The sequence below is a fragment of the Cibotium barometz genome, chromosome 43 (assembly GCF_041138505.1).
Source record: "Cibotium barometz isolate CiBa-2024 chromosome 43, ASM4113850v1, whole genome shotgun sequence".
Lineage (NCBI taxonomy): Eukaryota > Viridiplantae > Streptophyta > Polypodiopsida > Cyatheales > Cibotiaceae > Cibotium > Cibotium barometz.
Genome location: NC_141088.1, coordinates 34,056,513 through 34,082,999, shown reverse-complemented (window position 1 = coordinate 34,082,999; position 26,487 = coordinate 34,056,513). Strand labels below are relative to the sequence as shown.

The window sequence follows — 26,487 nt, the reverse complement described above, 5'->3', positions numbered from 1 at the left end:
GACAAATTGAGAACTTGCTTAACTAAAATTCCCGTGGAGGAATGTTCAGAAGGAAATTTTTTCAGTCTGATGGACCATTATCGTGTTAGGGCGAAAGCAAGGGATGGTGGTACAAAATTGGTTGTCCTTGACACCACCTAGGCTTGGTAGAACGAGAGTAAAGAAAAAGAGGGCAAAAAGAAAATAAAGGAGAAATATTAAGCTGTGAAAATTCCCTGAGGTGTTATACTTTAGTCTTTTTTTTGAAACGTCCCATAACAGATAGACGTGGGTGGAGACGTGGATGCAGACGCAAGGAAGCAAATTTCTCTCTCTCCCTCTCTCTCTCTCTCAGACCTCCTCTCTCTCTCTCTCTCTCTCTCTCTCTCTCTCTCTCTCTCTCTCTCTCTCAGACCTCTCTCCTGCACATCATCTATCCCCTGCGGAACACCATAGCCCTCTCTCTCTGTATAAACATGGCAGCTCAGGCCGTCAGCATATTTACAGAGACGATGCTAGAGGTTGAGTGTGATTCCTTCACTAACCTTGAGTCAGGGATACCTGCATTTACAGAGGATACTATCAATGAAACCCAAGCTGCTCACGAACCTGTCGGCAACCAAGAATTTCTTCGGGGCTATTGGGCGCAAAAGAAGCGTGAGCAACGATGCAAGGAGCGCAACCCTGCTAGGGAAGTTAACCTTTCAAGAACCAGGTCAAGGAACAATATATGCAAAGCCATGGCTAGATGTTGGCGTCGACAGACCCAAGGACTAACAATAGTAGAACAACAGGAAATTCTAGAGCAGCTCATGCATCATCAGCCGTTTTCCAAGTTGAGGAGTTCGGATGTGCAATCGAGTCTTCTTTCCAACGTTCGCAACACATTGACTCAATTGAAAGTACCTCACTCTACAAGTGAGCTGTTTGTAAAGAGAGCCTCTTTGATGATGATACTGAACAATGGTGATCAGAGAACAATGTCAGTGAACCAGTCCAAAATTGCTGCTGTCTTGGGTGTTCATCGACGGAATATAGCAGCAACAAGTAGTCGACTGGAAATGAAAGATGAGAATGAAGTGTTGCCACTTAGTGCTTGTCACAGACAATTGCCTTTGTATACAAGTATCACAAGTGAAACTAGAGATTTGGTGACCGCTTTTTGGAAATCTGAGACGAGAGTTTCACTAAACAAAAAGGATATTTGTAAGCAGAGGATCGAGGCAAAATGTATCATCAAACATCCAATTCATCTTCTAGATGACTCTCAGGTAATATGTTTTTGCTACAATGCAATCCATGGTGGCCTTGATTTCTATTGGAATAGTTCAAAATTTGTAGTCTTTGGGCAGCACTGAAAGCTTGGCTGTTCAGTACCAAACTGGTAGTTTTTTACCAGCAATCACTCCAGGCCATAAGTACCAATTTGGTACTGCAATCATTATAGGTACTAATTCCCATATCCAAGTACTTACCATTGTTTGAATTCCCAGCTCCATAATAGTATCATTGTAGGTACCAATTCCACCTCCATAAGATTAAATTTGGCACATCTCTGAATTTTGCATTGTACCCAATAGGATTCACGGTACAACTTTTGGTTACAATGTCCAAGAGTAAGGAAGCACAGTCTCAATTTGGCACTTTTGAGAAGCACTCACACTTGGTAGTGTAATACCAAATTAGGTTTTGGAGACAGATTTGCTGCTTTCAATGTATCTTGCAAAGTACCAAATGGATGCATAGTACCAATTTTGGAGCGTTTTATATCCAGAAAAGTATCCAATTTTGTACTAAGCATCCAATTATGGTATTGTAAAGTATACAGAGAAATAGCCAATTTGGTACTATGGATCAAGTTCGGTACTATGCAGGGTGCTTTAAGTGTGCCTGGTTAGTACCTAAGGTGTTCCACAGCTCCAATTTGGTTTTTTTGGGCACAACTTACACTTGGTAGTATAATACCAAAATGGGTTTTGGAAACAGATTTGGTGCTTTTAGAGGATACTGAAAAGTACCAAACTAGATGCATAGTACCAATTATGGCACTCTTTGTATCCAAAAAAGTATCCAATTTTGTACTAAGCTTCCAATTATGGTACTGTGAAGTATACAGAGAAATAGCCAATTTGGTACTATGCAGGGTGCTTTAAGTGTGCCTGCATAGTACCTAAGGGGTTCCACAAATCCAATTTGGTGTTTTTGGGCACCACTCACACTTGGTAGTATTATACCAAATTGTGTTTTGGAAACAGATTGGGTGCTTTTAGTGAATACAGAAAAGTACCAAACTGGATGCATAGTACCAATTTTAAAGCTTTTCTGTATCCAAAAAAGTACCCACCAATTTGCCACTATGGATCCATTTTGGTAATATGCAGTATGTAAAACAGTACCAAATTGGGTACTATGGTTCCAGCTTGGTACATAGAACCAAATTTGGTGCTTTTTTGTATTCACAAAAGCACCCAATTTGTTACTATGATCCAATTTGGTACCATGCTTAATGTAGAAAAGTATCCAATTGGGTACTATGGTCTGCCTGGTAATAAATAGAGCCTAATATGGTACTTTTCTGCATCAAATTTGGCACTATAGTCTGTTATCTGGCACTACAGTTCCAAATTTGGTACTTTAGAATGAGTTGGTGGTTTACAGTACCAAATTTTGTACTGTAAATAGCTTTGGTGCTTTACTCTTGTTTGATAGTATTCTGAGCTCTAACGTGGTTCATTTTTCGTTTAAAGGTGGAGCTCTACAAAAGATTCAAGAGCATGTATCCTGCGGTGAAGTTGTCACTTAGGTCCTTTGAGACACTCAAGCCTTTTTTTGTCCGAAGATTGAAAGAGCGCTATACTTGCTGCTGTATTTACCATATCCAGATGGTATACTTCAAGGATGCTTTCAATCAAATGCGCCAGAACAAGTTTGGGCATCACGGTAAAGAACATCCATGTACATGCTCCATTTGTGGTACACGTAGTGAGGCAGGCCAATGTTTTGCAAACCAGGCTGTTTTTCAACACATAAGTAACTTGCTAGATTTTATATTGTGCCCTCGCCCTAAGGAGGGTGAATATCATGCAAAGAGATGCTTGCTTGGAGAGTGCCCCAAATGCGGTGTACGAAAGTTGTCATTCTGCCCAGCCGAGATTGCAACAGATAGCAAGGAGGTGACTGTTAAGATATTCCAGGATGTGGGCACTGGACAGGTTAATGGTGATGGAAAAGAGAAGAAGCGAAAGAACTTGGTCATGGAAAGGATGAAAAGTGCAACTTTCATTCATCTCTTTTCAGATCATCTGAAAAGCTTCGTTAAGCACAACTTTTTGTTTAGGTGGCAGGCCCAACAATTCAAAGACTGCTTGCTTAAGTTTCCCAGAGATGTTGTGGTATCTGTTGTTGATTTTGCAGAGAATTACAGCTTTAAAGTGCAAAATGAGATCCAGTCCATGCATTGGTGGTCAACACAGGTAACAATACTGGTACACATCTCTTATATCTGAAATTCAGTAGGAGCTATTGAGAAGACTGTGCATTTTTACATATCAGATGATAAGCTCCACGACACGCTCTTTGTTCAGCATTGTTTTATGCTGCATGACAACTGGATGAAACAGCAAGGACACTGTTTGCGTTATCATTGGGTATGGTCAGATGGTGCCGCTTCACAGTTCAAGGCACGAAGACCACACTATTTCGTAGCCAGGTATTATCAGTTGATAGGATTGCTTATGATGCATAACTTCTTTGCTTCAGGGCATGGAAAAGGAGAGCATGATGGTGTAGGTGCTATTATCAAGAGAACCCTGACGCACGAAGAGCTAAAACCCGAGTGTGGCTGGCCCATGAAGTGTGCGGCTGATGTGGTCAATTTTTTGAACGCGAGGTTTCAACCGACAACGGAAGGTGGAAGTGCCAGCACAAGGAGGGTGTTCTCGTTGGTTTCACCGAATGATGTGCTGCGTTTTCCGTTGTGGGACTGTAAACCAATTGCAGACTCTCGCTCATTCCATTGTGTTGACGGCTACTCAACGCACAATCCATGTGATGTGCGTTTTCGTACGCTGTCATGCTTCTGTGATCCATGTGTGAATGGGCAGTGGAGGAGATGCAATAATAAACAGCACATTGAAGAATGGAAATATGTCTCCATCGAGCCATTGACAGAGTCAGTACAACCTACAAATAGTGATGAGGACGACGATGATGAGGAGAACTACAATGATTTGTTTTCCTCCCATGTGAGTCAGGATTTAAGCATGCCTATGTATGAAGGAGACCCTGAGGTGTGAGCCAATTATTGTCCATTGGGGATAACTTTGCACTGAACGCAGCCGAGGAGAAGGAGGACTTCTACCTTCTTAAGCGCACAAAAACCGTTTATGTAGCACCAAGAGTACTGAAGGACCTTTGGCATAACAAGATCGTAAGAGGTGGATTGCTAGTTGAGGGCTTGTACTATGCCCAGGTTGAGGGCAAAGTTGATACCTATACCCTATTAGATCAGACACCACCGGTGATGATCTACTCGCATCTTGTTAGAGCCATACGGTTCCCCATGGAGGCTATCCCTGGCCTCCATCACCACTTTAAACTATCCTCAGAGATATATGAAAATATCTACAACAGTATGCCATATGAAGACGGAAGTGACCAGGACGGGAGCCATACAGTGTTTACCCCAACTACAATTCTAACCACTGGCAACAGTTGTAATTCTCTTGAATAGAATCTTGCTTGTGATCAGTACTGTCTAATTCTCTTGATTAGAATCTTACTTGTGATCAGTATTGTCTAATGCTATTGCTGTGTTATCAATTTGGTACTGTGCTTTATTGTTTTTAGCTCTGCTATGTTTTTGCAGTACCAAATTTTGGTACTGTTCCTTTTTTGTTTTCACCAAGTAGTAACAGAAAAGTACAAAAGCAGTAGCCAAAAAAAGTACATGTACAAAAAGATAATTATCATTAAATGCCAAAGGCAATGTACAAGCATACAGAATCTTTTACACATCAGGGGGGTCAAAGCGGTACGAATACCCCTCCATAGATACAAAGTAGTTGACAACGAACGAGGAAATGTCATCCTCAACATCAAACAAGGGATTCCGGTGGCTGTAAGCAGTGGGGAACTTATCAGCTAGCCACCCGGAGATCCACAGGAAAATGACATCCATAAGATACTTCGGCTTGTCGGGGTCATAATACTTAGGCTCATATGACCGGATGCAGCAGCACGAGTCGTAATCATTCTTCAAGGACTTGTATCTCGTGTCGTCCACAAGGAGGGTGTTCGTTTCATTGAATTGCGGATACTTGCACCACACTGTTCTTAGGAGCTTCAGAAAAATAGGCTTGTTACCGAACTCCTTCGCAAGGACTGGCACATCTCTGAGTTTGGTAGCCCACCTCTCACAATGAAACTGGTCAAAAATATCTGTAAAACAGGTAAACCAAGCAATTAGAATAGCATCACAAATAAGAGTACCAAAGCTAACAAACAGTACATAACAGTGAAAAGGTACCAAACTTGGTACAACACAATACCAAAGTACCAAATAACCAAAGTACCAAACATTATAAAATTGTGTACACAAATGTTACCAAGCACAAAACCAAGTACCATAGTATCAAAGCACCAAACAGTACCAAATTGTGTACAAAATAAAAAACACAATTTCAAACTACCATAGCATCAGAGTACCAAAGTACCAAAGATAACCAAAGAGTACCAAATTATGTACAAAACAGTGCCAAATTGTGTACACATGAACAAACATAGTCCAAAGCAGCATAGCACCAGAGTACCAAAGTTCCAAAAAGTACCAAATTGTGTTAGCAGTGCCAAAAGTACCAAACTACCAAATAGTACCAGATTGTGTACAGAACAGTAGCAAAGCTAGCCAAACAGTATCAAAATCAATAAAACCAGTTGTGAAAGTTTAGGGATAAATACCTAAAAAGAGGCCTTTCATCTTCATCAACCAAGGGAAGCAAGCATTCATTATGGCCATCAAGTTCTTCCTTTGGCTACATGACCAGAGCATCACGTCGCATCGCTTCCTCAAGTTGACGATGAAGTCCTCCGCATCAGGTCTGACGACACAATATTTGTATTGAGACACTTGCACACCTCGGGGCCTAACTCCATCTGGGAATGGAAGCTGCCACAAATCCTTGGGTGCTTCAACATAATCCTTCAGTAGCACTCCATTGACATCCAAAACAACAAGGCGCCTATTGCTTGCCATTACATGTATCGGCATTGATGTATCCGGTGGTTGTTCATGTAGCCACCAATGGTCCCCTGTTGTAGTACCACTAAACTATATGAGTAGAAGAACGGAGCCTTTTCGCAAAAGCAAAGTTAGACATTGGGCACCAATAAAAGGTTACAAAACAGTGACAGTAGGACATGACAGTTTACAAACACATTGACACCTTTCAAGAGTAGAGCGGCATGACACAAAACGCATCGACAAAAGCAAAATGGGCTGGTATTTCAAATTAGTCTAGAAGCAAGTACAAAATGCTGTAACATCAGCTAATTTTTGCAGCCTTGCGGCTTGAGACCACCACCGCCTTTCTACATTTCATAGCGAAGAGCTCGAAGAGGGTGGCTGAATCATTGCTATCACCTGTTTCTAAGGGCGTTGCATCAGGTGTCTCCTCCGTAGCTCTGTCCTTCCCCACACCTTTTATATCCTCCGTGCCTTTAGGCAACTCTACACCTTCACCCTCCTCTACACCTTTAACCTGCTCTGCACTTTCAGTAGCTTCCCCCGCCTCTTTGGCCTCCTTCGCGCTTTTAGCCTCCTCTACACCTTCAGCCCCCTCTGCACCTTTAGCCTCCTCAGCACTTTCAATAGCTTCCCCCGCCGCTCTGGCCTCCTCATTGCTTTTAGCCTCCTCAGTGTCTTTGGGCTCCTCTACACCTGCAGCCTCCTGTGCACTTTGAGTAGCTTCCGCTGCCCTATTTCCGTTCTTCCTCCTCTTTCTACCTGCCTTGTCCTTTGCAGATGTTGATGCCGTAGCCAAAACCTCTGCCTCTGAGAGAACTTCAACTGTCACCTCCTCAACAGCCGGCATCTCTTCATTGTTCTTCTCGCCTTGGTCAGTCTCTTGCTCAGCAACCTCTTCAATCAGATCACTTCCCCCCTGTTCTTTCTCCTCCAGTCCCTTTTCGTCTTTGTCTCTCTCCTGCACTTCCGTTTTTAGTCGATCTTCCCCCATGCTTGAGTCTACAGCAGGCTCAGCCCCTTTCCCTTCCCTTGTGTTGGCATCAAGGTCTTGCAATATTTTCTGCATTGACTTGTAAGGATCTTCTTTAAACATGTAAGTGGCTTACTGTGACCAGGGAGATCCTTCCTATCCTTTGGGGTGGTGTCATGGGTGTCCGCACCGAAAGATTCTCTACCTACATATGCACAAAGATGAAAGGCAAGATTAGATCATCAGTTCAAACAATATAAACATACAGTGTCCAACACAAACACCCCACTTACTCTTCAATAATGACCTCCCTGACACCCAGGCCTTTGCCTCCGAAGGGATTGCGGTGTTGCAACGTGCCTTCATGCACATATCTCTTGTTCTCAACACAGCTGCAAAACACAATGGATGGTACTGTTGCCTGCAGGGAAGCATGAAGGTACCAACCACGTAAGAAGCCTCCAAAGCCTCCCCACAGGCAACACAAGTACCAAACACATGAATTGTGTTGGCAGGGTCCACAACATGAGGCCTTGGAGTCAATGTATATTTCATCCCCCTCTTCACATCAGCACACAACTTATGTACAAATTCTTGATGGTCTTGGGTCTCCAAGCATTCATTGTGGAGCTTCACATACTCCATCTGCAAAACAGACATACTCTATCTACTTATCCACCAAAACAAACAATTAGCAACACAAGCAATACAAAAACTGAACCAGAATAGGTACCAAAACAGGTAAATTGTACCATAGCAGTTCTAAACAGCACTAAATGGGTACAATGAAGTTTCAACAACTCCCAAGCCCAAACCAAGCAGAATAAAAACAGTACTAAAAAGGGTCGGATTGTACCAAAATAGTTTTAAACAACACTAAATTAGTACATGAAGTACCAAAAACTACCAGAACAGTACTAAAAAGGTTGGATTGTACCAAAATAGTTTTAAACAACACAAAATTGGTACATGAAGTACCAAAAACTACCAAAACAATACCAAAAATGTAGCAAAGCAGTACTAAAATAATATCAAATAGTAGCAGAATAGTACCAAATACTACTAAAATAGTACCAAATAGGTTACAGACAGTGCTACAAAGGTAGCAAATCAGTACCAAAATAGTAGCAAACAGTAGCAAAATAGCACCAAATAGGAAACAAAACAGTACCAGAACAAAACCAAAAAGCAGCAAAATAGTACCAAAGTAGGTAACAAAACAGTACCAAGACAAACCAATGACAAACCAAAACAGTACCAAAAGGTTAACAAATCAGTCTCAAAAAAGTACCAAAAGGTAACTAAACAGTACCAAAACATGTAAATTATGCCAAAACAGTTGTAAACAGCAATAATTTGGTACAATTAAGTACCAAAAACACACAAGACTCCCAAAAATACCCAAAAGACCCAAAAACTTGTCACAGTGAAATTCCAAACTAGTACCAAAATAGTGCAAAAAGTACCAAACGAATCAAAGAAAACAAAAAATACCAACGATAATACCTAGATAGCACCCAAGACATATTTAGCACTACCATATAAGACCAAATAAAAGCTCAACTTCAGTACCAAAACACTTCAAAAGAGTACCACATGAAGCAAAGAAGCACAAAAAGTACCAAAGCTAGTGCCAACATTGAACCCAAGATGTAACTGCAATACCTTAAAGACTCTAAAACTTGTAGCTAGTACCAAAGCAGTATCATAATAGGTCAGAAGAGTTTCAAATCTCACGGGGTGGTACTGCACAAAAGATTCTCAAAGATCTTAAAAATAGTTCCTAAATACAAACCTTTTACCCTCAAATTCCCCCCCCAAAGTACCAAAAAGGTGGAAAAAAAATTGGCCCTTTTTTTGTACCACCAACCCTTGCTTTCACCCGTTAAAGATATGAATGATATGAATTGAATGAAATTGTTATGTAATGATGAGTTCTATTTAAGGGATAATTATCCTCGTATTCTGTTGGGTTGACCAGAATATAAGGAACCCCAGAATAAATTGGATCTTAAGAAAATGAGTTGTCCTCTACTTTGTGAGATAAGGACATCTCGCACTTTTTAAGTGGGGTAGAATGTAAGATTTCTCCCCCAGCCTTCGAGGTATACAGGAGTAAGAATCTTATAATTATTCCCTCTCTAAATAAAAGAAAGATTCTGTTTAAAAAGGGAAGACACTTTACCCAGAATACCTTCTCAGGAGCCCACCTGTTTTAAAGATTCAGAACGATGAATTCAAAAGTGAGAACCGGTTTTTTGGATGCCAAGGTTTTGACCATTAGTTAAAAGACTGCTCGACTCCTCCTTATACGTGCGCAGCTTGTGAGTGCTGCTTTTGTGATCATATGATAGACGGGCTTATGGAAGTGTAAAGAGTTCTTCTATCCTTACTGTATATGTTCCAAGAATAAATAAAGTTTAAATCTTATTCTTGTCTTGACCCTTACTCTCTTTGAGACTTTTTTATTTGGTGGTTAATCTTAATTAAATCTTTCTCTAAGTCTCATGTTCGTGCATCTCGCGAAATTATCCCAAGTTTGCAAGATGAGGACATCTCGCGTTTTTCAAGTGGGAGAGAATGTAAGATTCCTCCCCAGCCTCTCAAAATGTCCAGCATATTCCCCTGTAATCAATTCCCTCTTTAGAAATATAAGAGATCTCGTCTCTGCTTGTTTTGACATAGAGAGAGAAAATATTCTAGAGAGATCAGATTATGAATATTTTTGGATAGAAAAATAACTCATCTTATTAAAATAAGTTCCCCTGAAACAGAAATTCAAAAAGAACTTTCCAATGTGCAATTGGAATTTATTGGAAATGGATATAAAGGACCTTAGCCTAAGGGTCTAGATTTTCATAAATTTTTGGATTATGGTCCAATTAAGGTTCCTATGGTCCAATAGCATCAATCCATGTGTAGGGAGGAGATAAATCCAATTTGTAAAAGAAGATACCTAAAAATGAGTAAATGCTCACATAAGATGAAGAGTTGACTATGTACAAGGTTTATTAGTAAGAAACTATGAGTAATATCAAAAATATGAGATATTTTGGGTATCCAAAAATGAGTAAATGCTCACATAAGATGAAGAGTTGAAAATGTACAATGTTTATTAGTAAAAAACTATGAGCAATATTAAAAATATGAGATATTTTGGGTATAATGATTCCATTTTGACACATATGTAAGAAAGGGGAGTCCATTAAAGGAGGTGCATATTTCACATGCTTGAATGAGTTTTAAACTAAAAAATAATGTGATATTTTTATCTCTCCTCTCTCTTGAATCAAACCAAATCAAAATGGAACCAAACCGAATAAAAAAGGAACCAAACTAGATCCAAATCTAGTCTAAACTAAACCAAACTGAATCTGGAAAATTCTAGAATTCAGTTAGCTTTGGTTAGAGCTTTCCTCTCCTATAAATAGAACATGAGTCCTTTGAAAAAAATAGAATAATTTTACTATACTAGAGTTATGCTGAAATAATGCTAATTTCTACTATTCTCTAAAATTCTCTCCAAATTGAAGAAATTGGAGCTTCCCTCTTTCTTCAATTCCCATTGGTGGCTCCATCAACATACTTAACCGAACTAGGCTATTGGGAAGGTTGTTCTAGAAGATCCTTCTGGGCCTGTGTGGTGGGGGTAGAGGCTACCCCGACTGAGGTATGTTGATTTGCAAGCTTTATAAGCAATGTGCTTGTGAATGGAGGCCTCTCCCATCAACAAGTTCCCTCTGAAATCCACCCTCTTGCTTTATCAATAACACCTTCAAATATTTATTTTGTGGTGGGAAAGAAAAAAATTGAAGTAGATTGGTAGTGGAAGTAATACCTCTCGTCCTTGATCTATTCAAAGCAAGGTGATCCTCTTCCCACATTCAACACTTGGCATCTCTTTCTCAACTCGATCATGATTTGCATTGTGTAAATGAGGTAACCAATTTTCCAAATTCAAAAGGAACTCTTCTTCAAATGATGATCTGCATATGGAAAATACTCATGGCTTCACCAATTCTTTACTTCCTAAGCCCACACTCGATCAAAGACTTTCTTTGATCCAAGCTCAACTCCAAGAAGAGCAACAATGCCACATGCACATGGAATCCTTATTGGAGCATGAAAAGTGTGCGTGGGCCAACGATTCTCTAGAAGATGATCATCTTGCCAATATTCTAAAAGCAGTTTGAAGCCCAAAGCACACACATGAAATCAAAGACAAGTCGTCACTCTTTCACTTTTACAAAATTTGATCGTAGAAAGGATGGCCGCATTGTTCTTTCATGGTTAAGTCAATTTGATGATTACTTTGCTGATGAAAACTTCTCTGAAAGAGACAAAATTAAATGTGCCACTAATTACATGGTTGATAAAGCATCTCTATGGTGGAATGTACTCCACAATGCTACTGTGACAAGCCAACCACTTGGCTTGAGTTCCAAGACAAGGTCAAAGAGTCTTTCCTTCCACCTCAGTTTCATTTGCAGGCATGGTGCGAACGGTTTGTCAACAATCGGAGTTCTGAGTCATGGAAGGAAGCCATGGAAGCTAAATATGAGTCTTTGATCTCGAAAGGTAAATGGGTTCTTACCAATCTACCTTCTGATCGTACTCCTATCAAATGTAAGTGGGTTTACAAGACTAAAACAAAGGCAGATGGATCCTTTGATAAATTCATAGCTCGTTTAGTTGCAAAGGGATACTCACAAATTGCAGGGATTGACTATCATGACACTTTTTCACCCGTAGTTTGTAGTACAAGCATTCGAGTACAACTAGCTTTTGCAACTCTGTTTGATTTGGAAATACATCAAATGGATGTTAAGATAGCTTTTCTTAATGGAGACTTAAAGGAGGAAATATATATGGAGCAATCTGAAGGATTTACAATTCTCAGAAAGGAACATCTTGTATGCCAGCTCCACCGTGCTTTGTATGGACTAAAACAAGCTTCACAATCATGGTACATCAAGATTGATCAATTTCTCACATCTCAAGGGTTTGTTTCTTGTTTCTCTGATACAAATCTTTATATCAAGCGCAATGTGGATAACCATTTTGTGATATTGGCCCTTTATGTTGATGACACTATACTTGGGTCGAATAATCTATCTTTCATGCAACAAGTAAAAAAGGTTTTATCCTCAGCCTTTGATATGGTGGATCTTGGCAATATCCATTCATGCCTTGGTATTCAAGTTCAATGGTATTTTGCTTCTTCGTCAAACAAAGTTTATCCAAGATATTGTTCAAAAGTTTGGATTGACTACTGCACATTTGGCAAACACTCCTTGTCTTGCAAGCTCTACTAGGAGTACTTCTGCAAATATTGAGGTTGAATCATTAGCTTTAAATCAACCCTATGCTAAACTTGTTGGTTGTCTTCAATTTGTGGGCATGAGCACTCGTCCTGATATTCTGTTTGCAGCAAATTTGTTAGGACAATATTTATCCTCTCTATCTACAAGACATTGGTCTCAAGCTAAACGTGTTTTGAAGTACTTGAAGGGCACTGCAGATTTCAGACTTGTATATCGCCGTCAAAAATACATATCTTCATCAACTTCTCTTAATCTTTTGGGTTATCTAGATGCTGATTGGGCAAGCTCTAACTTGTCTATGCGATCCACCAGTGGGTAATTGCTTCTTTATCAATGGATGTTTGGTATCTCTTGCAAGAAACAACACTGTATTGCAGTTTCTACTACAGAGTCTGAATATGTAGTTGCATCTTTAGCAGCTCGTGAATTGGTTTGGGTTCGACAATTGCTTGATGTGATATCGGTCATTCTCCTTCCTCAAGCACTCCTCTTAGATGTGACAACCAAAGTGCTATTAGTCTAGCCAAGGACTACGTGTGCAACATAGCAAGTCCAAGCATATTGCAGTTCATTATCACTATGTTCGACATGAAGTAAGTAAAGGAGCAATAATGGTAGAACATTGTCTAACTGATCAAATGATTACAGACATTCTCACCAAAGGACTCTATGAAGCTCGGTTTTTACACTTTTGCCATTAGAACTTGGAGTTGCAGGCCGCCTCTCTTTTTGGAGATTAGCAAATCTCACGTCATGTCAATTTTGTCTAGACTTGTACATAGCCTATAGACTTTAGGACACTTCGCACATAACTTCATATCATGCGCATTTATTCTTTGTACTTTGTATATAGAAGCACATTGCACATGGACTTTAAGGTAGCATTGTAAATCTATATGTAGGAGCTCGGGTTTTTTCCTTGTGCTTTCAAGGATTATTTTACTGGTAGCTGGAGATAGGTCTTACCTATATATATGTGACTTGTGACTAATATGATTCATTCTTGTGGAGTGTATGTGGTGTCTCTTGTCTCATCTCTCTCCCTCTCTCAACACAAAACATAGGATTCATAAGGATTATTTTCATGGTAATGGTAATATTTGCTATCATGGATAAGAAAAATAATCAATTTATTCATGAAGGTACTTGCATAAAACAACCTTCCTTTTTCACATTGTTCATATTCAAAGCTTTCCAGGATCAAGAATATTGTGACTAATGGTATGTGATGAAAATGTCTTTTAATCTTTGAATGTTTCAACTCATCATTTATTTCAGAATATACAAGAAGTGGAAGATGCAAAAAAGTTAACACTATAGTCATTAAGAAAGCTATAGACCTCCTTTGTGTAATTTGTTGTTTTTCATCCAACAGGCACATAAACAATATCTTAGCTACTTCATTGTGCTATTTAATATCTTTCATCCAAAGATACATAAATAATCTTTTAGAACTCAATACTCAAGAGACGTTAGCTATTGTTGTATGTGATACAAAAGCTTTCAATCGATTATAATGTCATTTGAAAGTATTACAAACACCATTAAGAATAAATTTTGTACACTTGTGTTTTAATAAAATTAAGAAAGAAAGACATGTAATGTGCTCCATAAAACAAAAAGAATTATAGTGTGCTCTTGAGTTTGCATAAGAGGGTTGGTAGATGTTAGAAAACACTTCTAAAGTTACTTTGTAGAAATTATTGCACGTGATCTGAAAATGAATCAATGTGGGGTCTACGAGAGGCACAAGGTCCCATGCATAGTGGTCCTTATGAATAAGAAGCATGCTAGTGTTTCAATGGATTTCTAAATGCTTTGGCAATAAGTCATGACAGTAGATGTGATGGTATACTAGGATAAGGATTTTATTGTAGTGCAAAACATGTGATGCATCATGTAGGTATAGTATTTACATTTACAAGATAAATCTTTAGCTTGAATAGAAGAATGCTTAGACCAAGTAGATGTGATGCTGTACTAGGAGAAGGATTTTATTGTAGTGCAAAACATGTGATGCATCATGTAGGTATAGTATTTACATTTACAAGATAAATCTTTACCTTGAATAGAAGAATGGTTAGACCAGGTAAGAGTACACATTGTTATGATGGAAATGAAGGCTAAAAAGGAGCACGTGCAACTTTAGGGACAATGGTAAGAGAGTTACAAACTATTATTATGAAGGGAGCTTAGAGGGATAGTTTAGATGTGTTGGAAAAGTAATGACTTGAGAGAAATAGGCAAGAAGGACACCTCTAGGCCTTGATAAATACATATTGCCTTGCTTTGTGAGCTTGCTTAGTGTTCGTGTTGTGACATTTTCTCCTCCTCGTTTTTTTGTTAGTATAATTAGCCTCTAATATGGCATCTGCTAAGGTCAGCTTGAGTTCGCATTCTCGATTTTCTGAAGGGATCAAGTCCAAGAACCTTGATTTCAAGCTTAATTCTCAATTTTTTGAAGGGATCAAGTGCAAGAACCTTACTTTCAAGCTTAATCGTGCTTTACGCCCACTATCCAAGAGATCATTGATTACTAGACGGTGCCATACTCCCCTAGCTAATATCAGAGCTTGCCTGCGAGTCGATCCTCTCCAACCTAGACTCAATACATCTAGTCAAGCAGCTTCAAGGTAAAATTTGGGTTTAATCAAGTTCAAAATGCTTGTATTTAGCGACGAAGGTCGTTAATCCTGCAAAGATCTACATGATTAGTGGTGAATTTTCGTTAATCCTGCCAAGATCTTCATGATTAGATGTTTATTTAAGTAGCCCTAATAAAAAAATTGACGTGCCACAGTAAATCGCACACTTGGATCTCGGCGGGAACTCATGAAGCATCATATTCAACGGCTATCGCAGCTCAGTACGTCCTTGCGTTCTCATGGGCAAAACTGTACGTATTAATCCGATTGTTAATTATGGGTGTTGCTAATGATTTGTAAGGCTTTAATCCAATCATGGGTGTTGCTCATTATGTTTTGTATAGCAGGTTGTGGGATGTAGGGCGTTGGATATGGCGATTACCAGGAACATTATGGGGCCTGCTCACGGGAAAAGAGAGCACAATCAAGGAGGTAGAAGGTAGGGCTGACTTAATTAGTATAATTAATGTGCTCACTCATCTTGATTTGCTTGTAATTGTGGACCTTAACTAACCTGCAAATGATTGCAGAAAAAGTAGACGAAGCGGCTGAGAATGTGAAGAACGCTGCAGTAACAATTGAGAAGGTGGCTAAAGCCGTGGAGAAAGTGGCTGAAACCGTGGAAGAAGACGCAGATAAAGTTGAAACTATGGTCGGCAAGGTAACTTCTTCTCTTGTGACTCATAGAGAATATAACCTGTGATCTTGTTCCATCGGAAAAGGCTATTCTCATCATTTTTCTAGTTGTTACCCTAGTTGCAAAAATGTTATCAAAAAGATGTCTTCTCACCACTCGTGATGGGCTGACAAACCACCATACCATGCAATATTGCTTGTCCCCAAGTTGCTTTGATGAGCCTTGATGTGTGCAAGCCTTAGATTGTGTCTCTGACTTGTGAGTAAGGCCTTGCCTCTTCATCCTTAGGAGCATGCCTATCTAGTGGGAAGAGGGGCCTCAGCACCCACTCAATGGAAAACATGGGCTCCACTAGATAGGAGCATGCCTATCTAGTGGGAAGAGGGGCCTCAGCACCCACTCAATGGAAAACATGGGCTCCACTAGAGCCACTTCGTTCACCTTGCCACACTCCACATGGGCTTGAGTGGAAAACATGGGCTCCACTAGAGCCACTTCGTTCACCTTGCCACTCTCCACATGGGCTTGAGTGGAGCCACTTTGTTTAGCCAAGTCCCATATGCATCTACATGATACAAGTGGAGAAAATGGTCAATAGACATGCAAAATTGGCATGTAATGCATAATAATTAGTGGAGATTTTTGTCTTTCCTTCGTTGCCTTTTGTAGATTTGCTGATAAAAGTAAACCTAGACCATTGTTCAAGATGAATGTTCACAAGTGATGTACTAATGTGAGAAAATTGCATCTATTAAATGCACCGCCCTTTTGCCCTTCTAGCTTTGTAACAAATTTACCAATTAGTGTTAGCATGTGCACTTTGGCTTATCAATGATGAAATGATGCTAAGGCTTTGCATGTTGGATGTTTATTTGCTTGTAGTTGGAAAATAGTAGAGAAGAGGTGACTGAAGCCGAGGGTAATCTCAAGGGCTCTGTAGAGAACCTTAAGAAATCAACCAAAGAGTTGGTTGATAAAGCAGAACAACTTAAAGACAAGTCAAGTGATTCAACCACAACATCCAAATTCAAATCAAATCCCAATGATATTTTCCATTATTTAAGCATAAAGCACCTCTTATTTTCCCATCAATTGATGCAAAGTCAGGACCCTTCCATTTTTCGCAAACTCATACTTGCAATTGTAGTTGTCATTTGCCACCTGGGAAGTTTTGCTATCCCTGCTCTACCCCACTTTTATCTACCACATATATGGATTAGCGTCATCCACTTCACCTTGTCTCCCATGTATGCATAAGATGATGCCATGGCATGTACCCATCCTTACTCTACCCCACTTCACCTTGTCTCCCATGTGTGGCATGTACCCATGGACTCATGATGTTTCCATTTCCTATATAAGGAGGGCCATTACTTTGTATTGGACACCAAGTCCTATCTTAGTAAAGCTGTAATGCTAGGAGTGTTTATCAATGTCTATTCTTTTAGCTATTTTCTCTAGTCATGAGAATAGACTTATTTTCCCCTCGATTGATAAAGTTTACTAGTCTGTAATTAACTCTATTACAAGTTAAGTCATAGCTTGGTACATACTTTGGTCTAATATCACCATGAGAGCTATGTTATAAATAGGTTTATTTATGAGATTGTATTCCAAGTTACACCATGTACTTGGATGGGGAAAAGGTGAGACCTCGAGGGGTGAGAATTTGGAAAAATTTAATTGGTGAAGGGTTTTACTAGTAAGAGACTCTACCATGAAAACACAACACATCCTCTTAGGGCAAGAAAGATGGATTTACCCTGTTATTTGGAGCCACTTTGTGTAGGAAATTAGGGCTAGAGGTTTCTTGGGAATATTGGCATATCTATGCTTGCAAATTCACCTCTATCTAGGGGGGTCTACTAAAGAATATGTAAGATAGCACGTGCGTTCAACAGAAGGGGTTTTTTCTCGAATGGAATTACAAAAATATGTACATACATAAGGGGTTTTTAAATTGAAAAAGTGAAAATTTTCATATATAAGGGTTAGTTTTATTACCAAAATCCATACATAATGGATATATTTAAATTTTCATATATAAGGGTTAGTTTATTCTTTCTACTAAAGAATATGTAAGATAGCACGTGCGTTCAACAGAAGGGTTTTTTTCTCGAATGGAATTACAAAAATATGTACATACATAAGGGGTTTTTAAATTGAAAAAGTGAAAATTTTCATATATAAGGGTTAGTTTTATTACCAAAATCCATACATAATGGATATATTTAATATACCAAAATGTATTAATAAGGGTATTTTTAAATACCCCTTTAATGCACGTGCTATATAGGTAGTGTTAACATAGTCGACCCCTTGAGACCTCTATAAAATCCACCCTCTTCACCTCATTGACCCCATCATTTTAAGCTACTACACCCCTATTTTATTTTAAATAGGGGTGTAGTAATAAAAAAATAGCAATAAAAAAATCATTATTAATTTATGTGCAAAGTGATTTTAAGCTACTACACCCCTATTTTATTTTAAATAGCAATAAAAAAATCATTATTAATTTATGTGCAAAGTGATTTGCAAGCTTTATCAGCAATGTGCTTGTGAATGCAGGCCTCTTCATCAACAAGTTCCCTCTGAAATCAACCCTCTTGCTTTATCCAATAACACCTTCAAATATTTAATTTGTGGTGCAAAAGAAAAAAATTGAAGTAGATTGGTTGTGGAAGTAATACCTCTCATCCTTGATCTATTCAAAGCAAGGTGATCCTCTTCCCACATTCAACACTTGGCATCTCTTTCTCAACCCGATCATGATTTGCATTGTGTAAACGAGGTAACCAATTTTCCAAATTCAAAAGGAACTCTTCTTCAAATGATGATTTGCATATGGACAATACTCATGGCTTCACCAATTCTCCACTTCCTAAGCCCACACTCGATCAAAGACTTTCTTTGATCCAATCTCAACTCCAAGAAGAGCAACAATGCCACATGCACATGGAATCCTTATTGGAGCATGAAAAGTGTGCATGGGGGCCAACAATTCTCTAGAAGATGATCATCTTGCCAATATTCTGAAAGTAGTTTGAAGCCCAAAGCACACACACAAAATCAAAGATAAGTCATCGCTCTTTCACTTTTACAAAATTTGATGGTAGAAAGGATGGCCGCATTGTTCTTTCATGGTGGTTAAGTCAATTTGATGATTACTTTGCTGATGAAAACTTCTCTGAAAGAGATAAAATTAAATGTGCCACTAATCACATGGTTGATAAAGCATCTCTATGGTGGAATGTACTCCACAATGCTACTGTGACAAGCCAACCACTTGGCTTGAGTTCCAAGACAAGGTCAAAGAGTCTTTCCTTCCACCTCAGTTTCATTTGCAAGCATGCTGCGCATGGAGAAAATTCACTTGGAATGGTTGTGACAATGTGTCACAATGCTCTGAGCATTTTTTGTAAAAATTATTACATCTTTGCATGCTAGAAGATGTGAATGATGATACTTTGCAACAAAAGTATGAGGAATGCCTTGAAGAAGGTTTGCAAGAAGAGGTGAATGTGTTCCAACATTCTTCTCTCTATGAGGCTATTTCTCTTGCTCCTTATGTGGAGAAGAAGCTTCGCTCCATCAGCAAGTTTGTTAGGCCTAGATGATTTGTTCAACTTAATTCTTTCATTTCAAATAGCACTAACAATATTCAACACTCACATGCACCTACATTTCCTCCTAAAAATATATTGAATGGGGCAACTTCAAAGCCAAATTTTGTAAATTCAAACCCCAAGCCTAGTCACAATAGTGCTCACAATGTCTCATCAAAAGCACCTATACCTACTCCTCCTTGTCATCGTCAGGCCATATTGTGGAAAATTGCTTTGCCAAGTTACCACCTCCAAAGAAACCAACTGTCGCGGTTCACTACATCGAAGAAGAAGCTCGTGAGGTTGATGATGACACCATTCCAAAATGGACAGAGGACAATCTTCATGACGAGGTTAATTAAGAATCAAACAACCCTCCAGGTATTCCCTAATCTATCCATTCATTATTACGCATAAATCTGCATTCCAAAGGAACTCCGCACTTCTGAAATTAAAAATCTTGAAATTCAAATTGGGTCATAGAAAGATCATCCTGATTTCTTGATTGCACCTTTACATTCCATAGACATCATTTTAGGAATACCATTCCATCATCAACACAATCCTAATAATGATTACAATACTCATACTATGTAGTTTACACCACATAATGGCACACTAATATCTCTTTCTTCCCTTAAACTTTTTCCATTGATTACACATACACAAGAAAAAGAGCACAAAGCATACATGATTTATGTGATTGAGGTAGAGAAAATAAATCAAACACTCACTCCACATCAACAAAATTTTCTTGATTCTTTTCATGATTTTTTTGTTAATTTTTTGTTAATGAGTATCCCCCTCACTTACCTCCTCGCCCCAAGGACCATAAAATAAAGCTCTTACCAGGAAGTCAACCACCACATCGTACACCTTATAGATCAAAATATCATTTCTTATTAAAATAAGTTCCCCCAAAACAGAAGTTTAAAAAGAATTTCCTAAGGTACATTAGAAATAAATTGTAATCTGCTAAAAAGACCTTAGCCTAAGGGTCTAAATTTTTTTGTTGAAAATTTTGGATTAAGGTTCTGAGGGGCCAATCAGATTAATCCAAATGTAGGGAGGAGATAAATTGAAGAAATAAAGAAAATCCCCCCAAAAATGAGTAAATACTCACATAAGATGAAGAGTGGACTAAGGACCAAAGGAAATACTAAAAAAATAAATTTTTGACACCTTAGAGTGGGGATTCCCCCTCATGAAGGAGGTGCCTATTTCACATGTGTGGTGGAGTTTTAAACTCTCAAATAATGAGATATTTCATCTGTCCTCTCTCCTAATTCAAGTCTAGTTCAAAAAGTAAGCTGAACTCAACCAAAAATGGTCAAAATTTGACAAACTGATCTGGAAAATTTTAGAATCAGTTTGCTTGGTTAGAGGCTCATTTTTTCCTATAAATAGAAGCCTCCCCCTTTGTAAAAGCTTAATATTGTTTTATGCACTGTTAGTCTACTCCTCCTCAGAGCCAAAAACATTGAATTCTTTGATAATTCACTTGTTTCTACAAAGGAGGTGATGGCAAAATTTTCTAAAAATTGGTGAAATAAGTTTTATCTTTTACTATCCAAAAAGAGTAATCCCCATCAATTGTGTATTCTAAAAGTGAAATTTTCATTTTATGCATAGGAAGATGCATAAAGAAATTTATTTTTATTCCAAAAGAGTTATTCTCATCAATTTTCATTTTATGCATACGAAGATGCATAAAGAAATTTATTTTTATTCCAAATGACTCATGAGTTATTCTCATCAGTTTTCATTTTATGCATAGGAAGATGCATAAAGAAATTTATTTTTAATCCAAAAGAGTTATTCTCATCAATTTTCATTTTATGGCGCATAGCAAGATGCATAAAGAAATTTATTTTTATTCCAAAAGAGTTATTCTCATCAATTTTCATTTTATGCATACGAAGATGCATAAAGAAATTTATTTTTATTCCAAAAGAGTTATTCTCATCAATTTTCATTTTATGCATACGAAGATGCATAAAGAAATTTATTTTTAATTCAAAAGAGTTATTCTCATCAATTTCCATTTTATGCATAGAAAGATGCATAAAGAAATTTATTTTTATTCCAAAAGAGTTATTCTCATCAATTTCCATTTTATGCATAGAAAGATGCATAAAGAAATTTATTTTTAATTCAAACATTATTAGCGACAATAACATTGAATGGATTCCTATAAATGTTGTCAAGAACTATACCAGTACTTTTTGCTGGTCACATGTCGGGATGCCCCACTATCTAAAATCCATGAATAGTTAACAACTAGAGCTTGAGTGGATGAGCATACCTCTTTTATGAAAACCCAGAGTTCCAACTCAACTTGGGCGTTGTTGGCTGCTCATTTTCCTTCCATGAAGTCTTCATGGTGCCATTCTTCTTATCATCCTTCGTCTTTCTATAGTCTTTGATGGCATGACTCTTCTTGTTAGTAGTAGCACCCTCCAGAAAACTTCTTCTTGTCTTTAGAAGTAGCCCCACCTTTGCCTTTTGCATTGGCCATAAATACGCAGTGTCACCACCATCATGGGTCTTAAACCGCATCCCCTCCTCAAATAGCATAGCACTAAATTTGGTGGTACTCTAACTCGGGTGTTTAGTGCCATAACCAAGCCATCATACTTTGACGATAGAATTTGGACGCATCTTTAAGCCAAATCTTTGATGGTCTTCATGATTCTCACAATAGCAATCTGGTCTCACAGGTGATCCAAGAGATAAACACTTCTGCATCCTCTCCTTCAGCAAACTTTTCAGCAGAGGCAGCAAGCTAATCCTCTAGGTTTTGAATCCTGGTCTAATTCTGGGTCTCATACTAAGTTCTTAGTATGGTCCAAAACACGAATGACTTTTGTTTTGAAATTAGAGTAAGAATATAATCACTTACACTAGTAACAATAGCATAAAGTCCATCTACATTGCATCACTTCCATGCCCAAAGAAGAGCAACATCTCGTGGAATCATTCATGCCCAAAGAAGAGCAACATCTCATGGAATCATTCATGTGTTATCGCTAGGGTCAGTGGGGTTTCCACCGGTTCTTGGTCCATTCCTAGAATGGTCTCTAGTAGCTCATACGAATCAAGGATAGTGTTGATTTTAAACTTACAAAGAGTGTATTTTGTCCCATAGATGCACAACATTAGAGTAGCATCAAAAGTAACACCAGACGTTCAAGTAGACATCACTCCAAGAAGATACTTCTATGTAAAGAAAGATTAGACTTTGTGTACTTTTATTGCTAAGAGAACCTATTACTCTGATATCATGTAAGAATATGGCACAACAAAAAATGATACAGTAAGAGAAAGTAGACTAGAGAATGAAATAGAGAGAATGGAGAGAATTTTAAAATTCATATTATACCAAACAAGAGATAGGTACAATATAATGGTGTTGTCCACCTGTGTGCTCTATTGTAGAGCTTAGATGGCAATCTAGAAAGACTTTGGATGGAGGGCGTACTTAGAGTATCATGGGAATATATGCTCACAAGCATTGGATGATTTTAACTTGTGCCAACTATGTCCATTTATAGTGTTGCAGGTAGTGTCGTGTGGGGACGCATCCAAGATGTGGGTGGCTACGCTGCATTGATACGGCTCACCACCCGCATATTCATAACGCGTCCCAACTGATCACCACCCACACTAATGATGAAATTAGTATTTGAGAGAATATTCCCTATACCTTTTTGGACCCTAGCTAATTCTTGTACCCGTCATCATCTCCATCAACAATCACAACTATGACTTCTTCCAGCATTAAAGCCGAGGTTCCCACTACAGATATGTGTACCAATGGCTTCTCATAATGGGGGTTGTACAAATGTGCACCATACATCAATGTGAGATACATGCTGAGAGGCGAGCATTAAACATATACTAACAGAAGGTACACTTACTCTTTTTGGAATAGAGTTTATGCTCGCGCAATGTTTGTAGCACTACGCGTACATGTTCCTCATGTTCCTCCACTAACTTAGAATAGATTATAATGTCATGTTCATAAAAAAAGACAAGAACAAATTCATCCGAGTAGGGTCAAAATATATCCTGCACATCAGGTGGTTGAAGGTAGCTAGGGCATTGGTTAACCCAAATGGAATTACTATGATTTCATAGTGGCCATATCGGGTATTGAAAGTAATTTTTGAAATATCTGTTTCTTTGATGCTAATCTAATAGTAGCCAGATCTTTAATCTATATAGAGAAAATCTTGGACCCATAAATCCTGTCAAGAATTTCATCAATGCGAGGAATGGGGTACTTGTTTTTTATAGTGTCTTGGTTTAGCCCCTTAGTGGATGATACAAAGACAAAGCATACCATCCTTCTTGCTTTGAAAAAGGATAGACACTCTCCCCATGGAGAATTACTAGGGCAAATAAATCCTTGCTCAATAACAAAGCTATTCCTTGAGCTCAATGGCTTTAGAAAGGGGGGAGATCTTGTAGAGTCCCTTTGAGACTGGTTCGGCCCAAGAGATCAGCTATCCATGCATCTGCCCATCCTCTCGAGGCACAATGTGACCGATCGCCATCCATACATGCTCCACATAAGCATGCAAACCGTCGTGTGTAAGTCATGGGGGCCGCCATACACGTGCTCCTGATGGAATGTAAGCCCAAGGTACCAGGTATTGTGTCACAATCATGGGAGGCTCTACGGTCAATCATGCCACCATCCACATGCCCAAAAAATCTACTGACAATCCGAGCATCACGTTTGGGATACGATGATGCTGCACTCCCACACAAATGTTGGGAGCACCACTCGAGTATGTGGCCCACATCTCTGAACCGCTGAGCATCCTGTCACTCGCAGAGCTGATGACACCTCAGGGGGCACGTTTCACACATGCGCTTGCACCATCATGCTCTCCCTTCTCGTGACCAGTCTCAAAAATCACTGGGATACTAGACTGCACATGCCACCTATAAATCCATAAAAGATAGTCTTAGTTATTGTTTTCTTTAAGATGTTCTAGTGAATTTAGTTTAATTGTTGCGAATATAAGAGAACCATAAGTACTACCTGTAGAGCCAATAGAATTGTCGTGACGACTTGAACTGTGCGCCACAACCATCCGACCAAACCCATCGCTGGCCACGTATGATCCCACAATCTCCTAAAAAATCGTCATGGAGACGAAAACAATGTTGCACAAAATGTGCATCATGTGAACGATCATCACTGATATAGAAATGATACTCTCGAATAATGACACGGGTCTCGGGGGTACTCGCTATCCCATCTACATGAGCCTCTGCATGTCGATAGCTAATGTGGACCATAATAGCAACCTGGTGAGGTAAGTATTACAAACGTTTAGGACACAAAAAATCAAATAAGTAATATAGCTCAAACACGAAACAAATATTATGAAATATAACCATTACCTGCTCTGAGAAGTAATACTCAGATTGTAAAAGGTGAGAAGGTGTAGTTCTCTGCAAAATCGATCACAAAGATGACCACACCAATAGGAAACTCTGCCAGGCATGCTCGGAACTGACGATCCTTCCACTTGGCACAACGACTGTGCCGTATATAGGGGTAGATCTGATCCCTAAATGTGGCTGTGAAAGTGACAACGTGGTGTATGTTTGTCCACGAGCTACAACTTCCTGGACTGTCCCCACCACTCTGGAGCTATCCCCACCACTCTGGAGCTGGTGTGTCACATACTCATACCATTGCCATGGCACTATCTCTTGGTCACTTGCATCAAGATCTACCATCTGTAGATGTGCAAGTGAACCACATGATGTGCAATTGCTCTCCACACAAGGCATCCTATGGAACTGGGCATCCTCTGTGCGTACACACAAAAGAGAGTGGATGAAATCACGAGGACTACGAGGCAACTCTCTATGCCCATCACTAAGAGAACGGAACACATCATAAAAAAGTTTGAACTCAACATGGTAGCAACAACATGTGTCACGCTGATATGAGTACCTCACAAACCAAGGCTTACACCCCTCAAATGACCTTTGCCCAATTTTAAGCTCTGGATACAAAGCTACAAACTGAGAATACAACTCAGTTTGGGTCATTTCAAGAAAGCAAGCACCATGCTCAATGAACACTCCTCTTGTCACTCTCTTACGCAAAGCTGTCTTGAAAACTGGCAAGGCACGATAATTCTCCTCCCAAAAACTTTCTATCAAGGTTCTAGTGGTTTCATCTAGTAGGCGATCATGCCTAGCTACACGACCACTACTCGCCCAACCACCGCAAAGCACCAACCTCATTGGCATCTAAACTTTGTCATCTAATAAACCCAACTCTAAGTGCTTGTGGTGCTATGGAAAGGATGCGAGATGTGGCACTAACCTTATCCTTCATTTGGGAGCTACTTATGGCTGCCACAATAGCCCGTCGAGTAGCCAAAGCGTCCGCAGAGTTCCTCTTCTTGTTAACTATATAGGAATGACAACACTTTGTAGCATCGCCATGCCAGCTCTCCTCTCTCTTCGACCTCCAATATCAGAAAGCGCCCTGCAGTTGGCCATGTTGGGAGATCGATCAAAGCATCAAGCACACATGCCTGTGATGAAGGCGTGAGGTCTTTGAAATAGGAATGGAAGATTGCATGGGCACGACGATGTGCCCCTAACTTTGATAGTTCTTTCCTATCCACACGATGGGCGCCCAAGGAGGGGGGTGGGTTCTTGTAGAAGAGAAGGGGACTCAGGAAGGGCGGGTTCATGTGGTTTATCTAAACTAAGGGGTAGTGGGGGGGAAGAGGGCGGAGGGAGAGGAAGTGGAAGAGGAGGAGCAAGGCTTGGATCATCGCCAACGGAAGGTGTTGCTCGTTGACGTGCTCTTCACTCTCTCTTTCTCTCACGAGCTACCCTTTTCCTCTACTCCTCTTCTTGAACTTGGTGGACAGGGGGAAGTCTAGTCCTATCACGTTTCCGACTCCTACAACTTTGTGAACCCATTCTCAAGGAAGCTAAGAGAGAAAAATTTATAAAGGCTCAATGATGGGATAGTACTAGAGATAAGTGTGGGATAGTACTAGAGATATGTGATTATATAAGGAAAAATAGGTT

At 39.3% G+C, this 26,487-nt stretch overlaps 1 protein-coding gene across 1 annotated transcript; it reads left to right on the top strand.

Moving 5' to 3' along the window:
• Nucleotides 1-14,746: 14,746 nt before the first annotated feature.
• Nucleotides 14,747-17,232, top strand: LOC147613857 (uncharacterized). Its single transcript, XM_086781249.1, has 5 exons — nucleotides 14,747-15,150; nucleotides 15,318-15,413; nucleotides 15,510-15,601; nucleotides 15,693-15,823; nucleotides 16,682-17,232. The coding sequence occupies exons 1-5, from the start codon at nucleotides 14,882-14,884 to the stop codon at nucleotides 17,054-17,056; spliced, it is 963 nt and encodes a 320-aa protein (XP_086637375.1). The 5' UTR covers nucleotides 14,747-14,881; the 3' UTR covers nucleotides 17,057-17,232.
• Nucleotides 17,233-26,487: the final 9,255 nt, after the last annotated feature.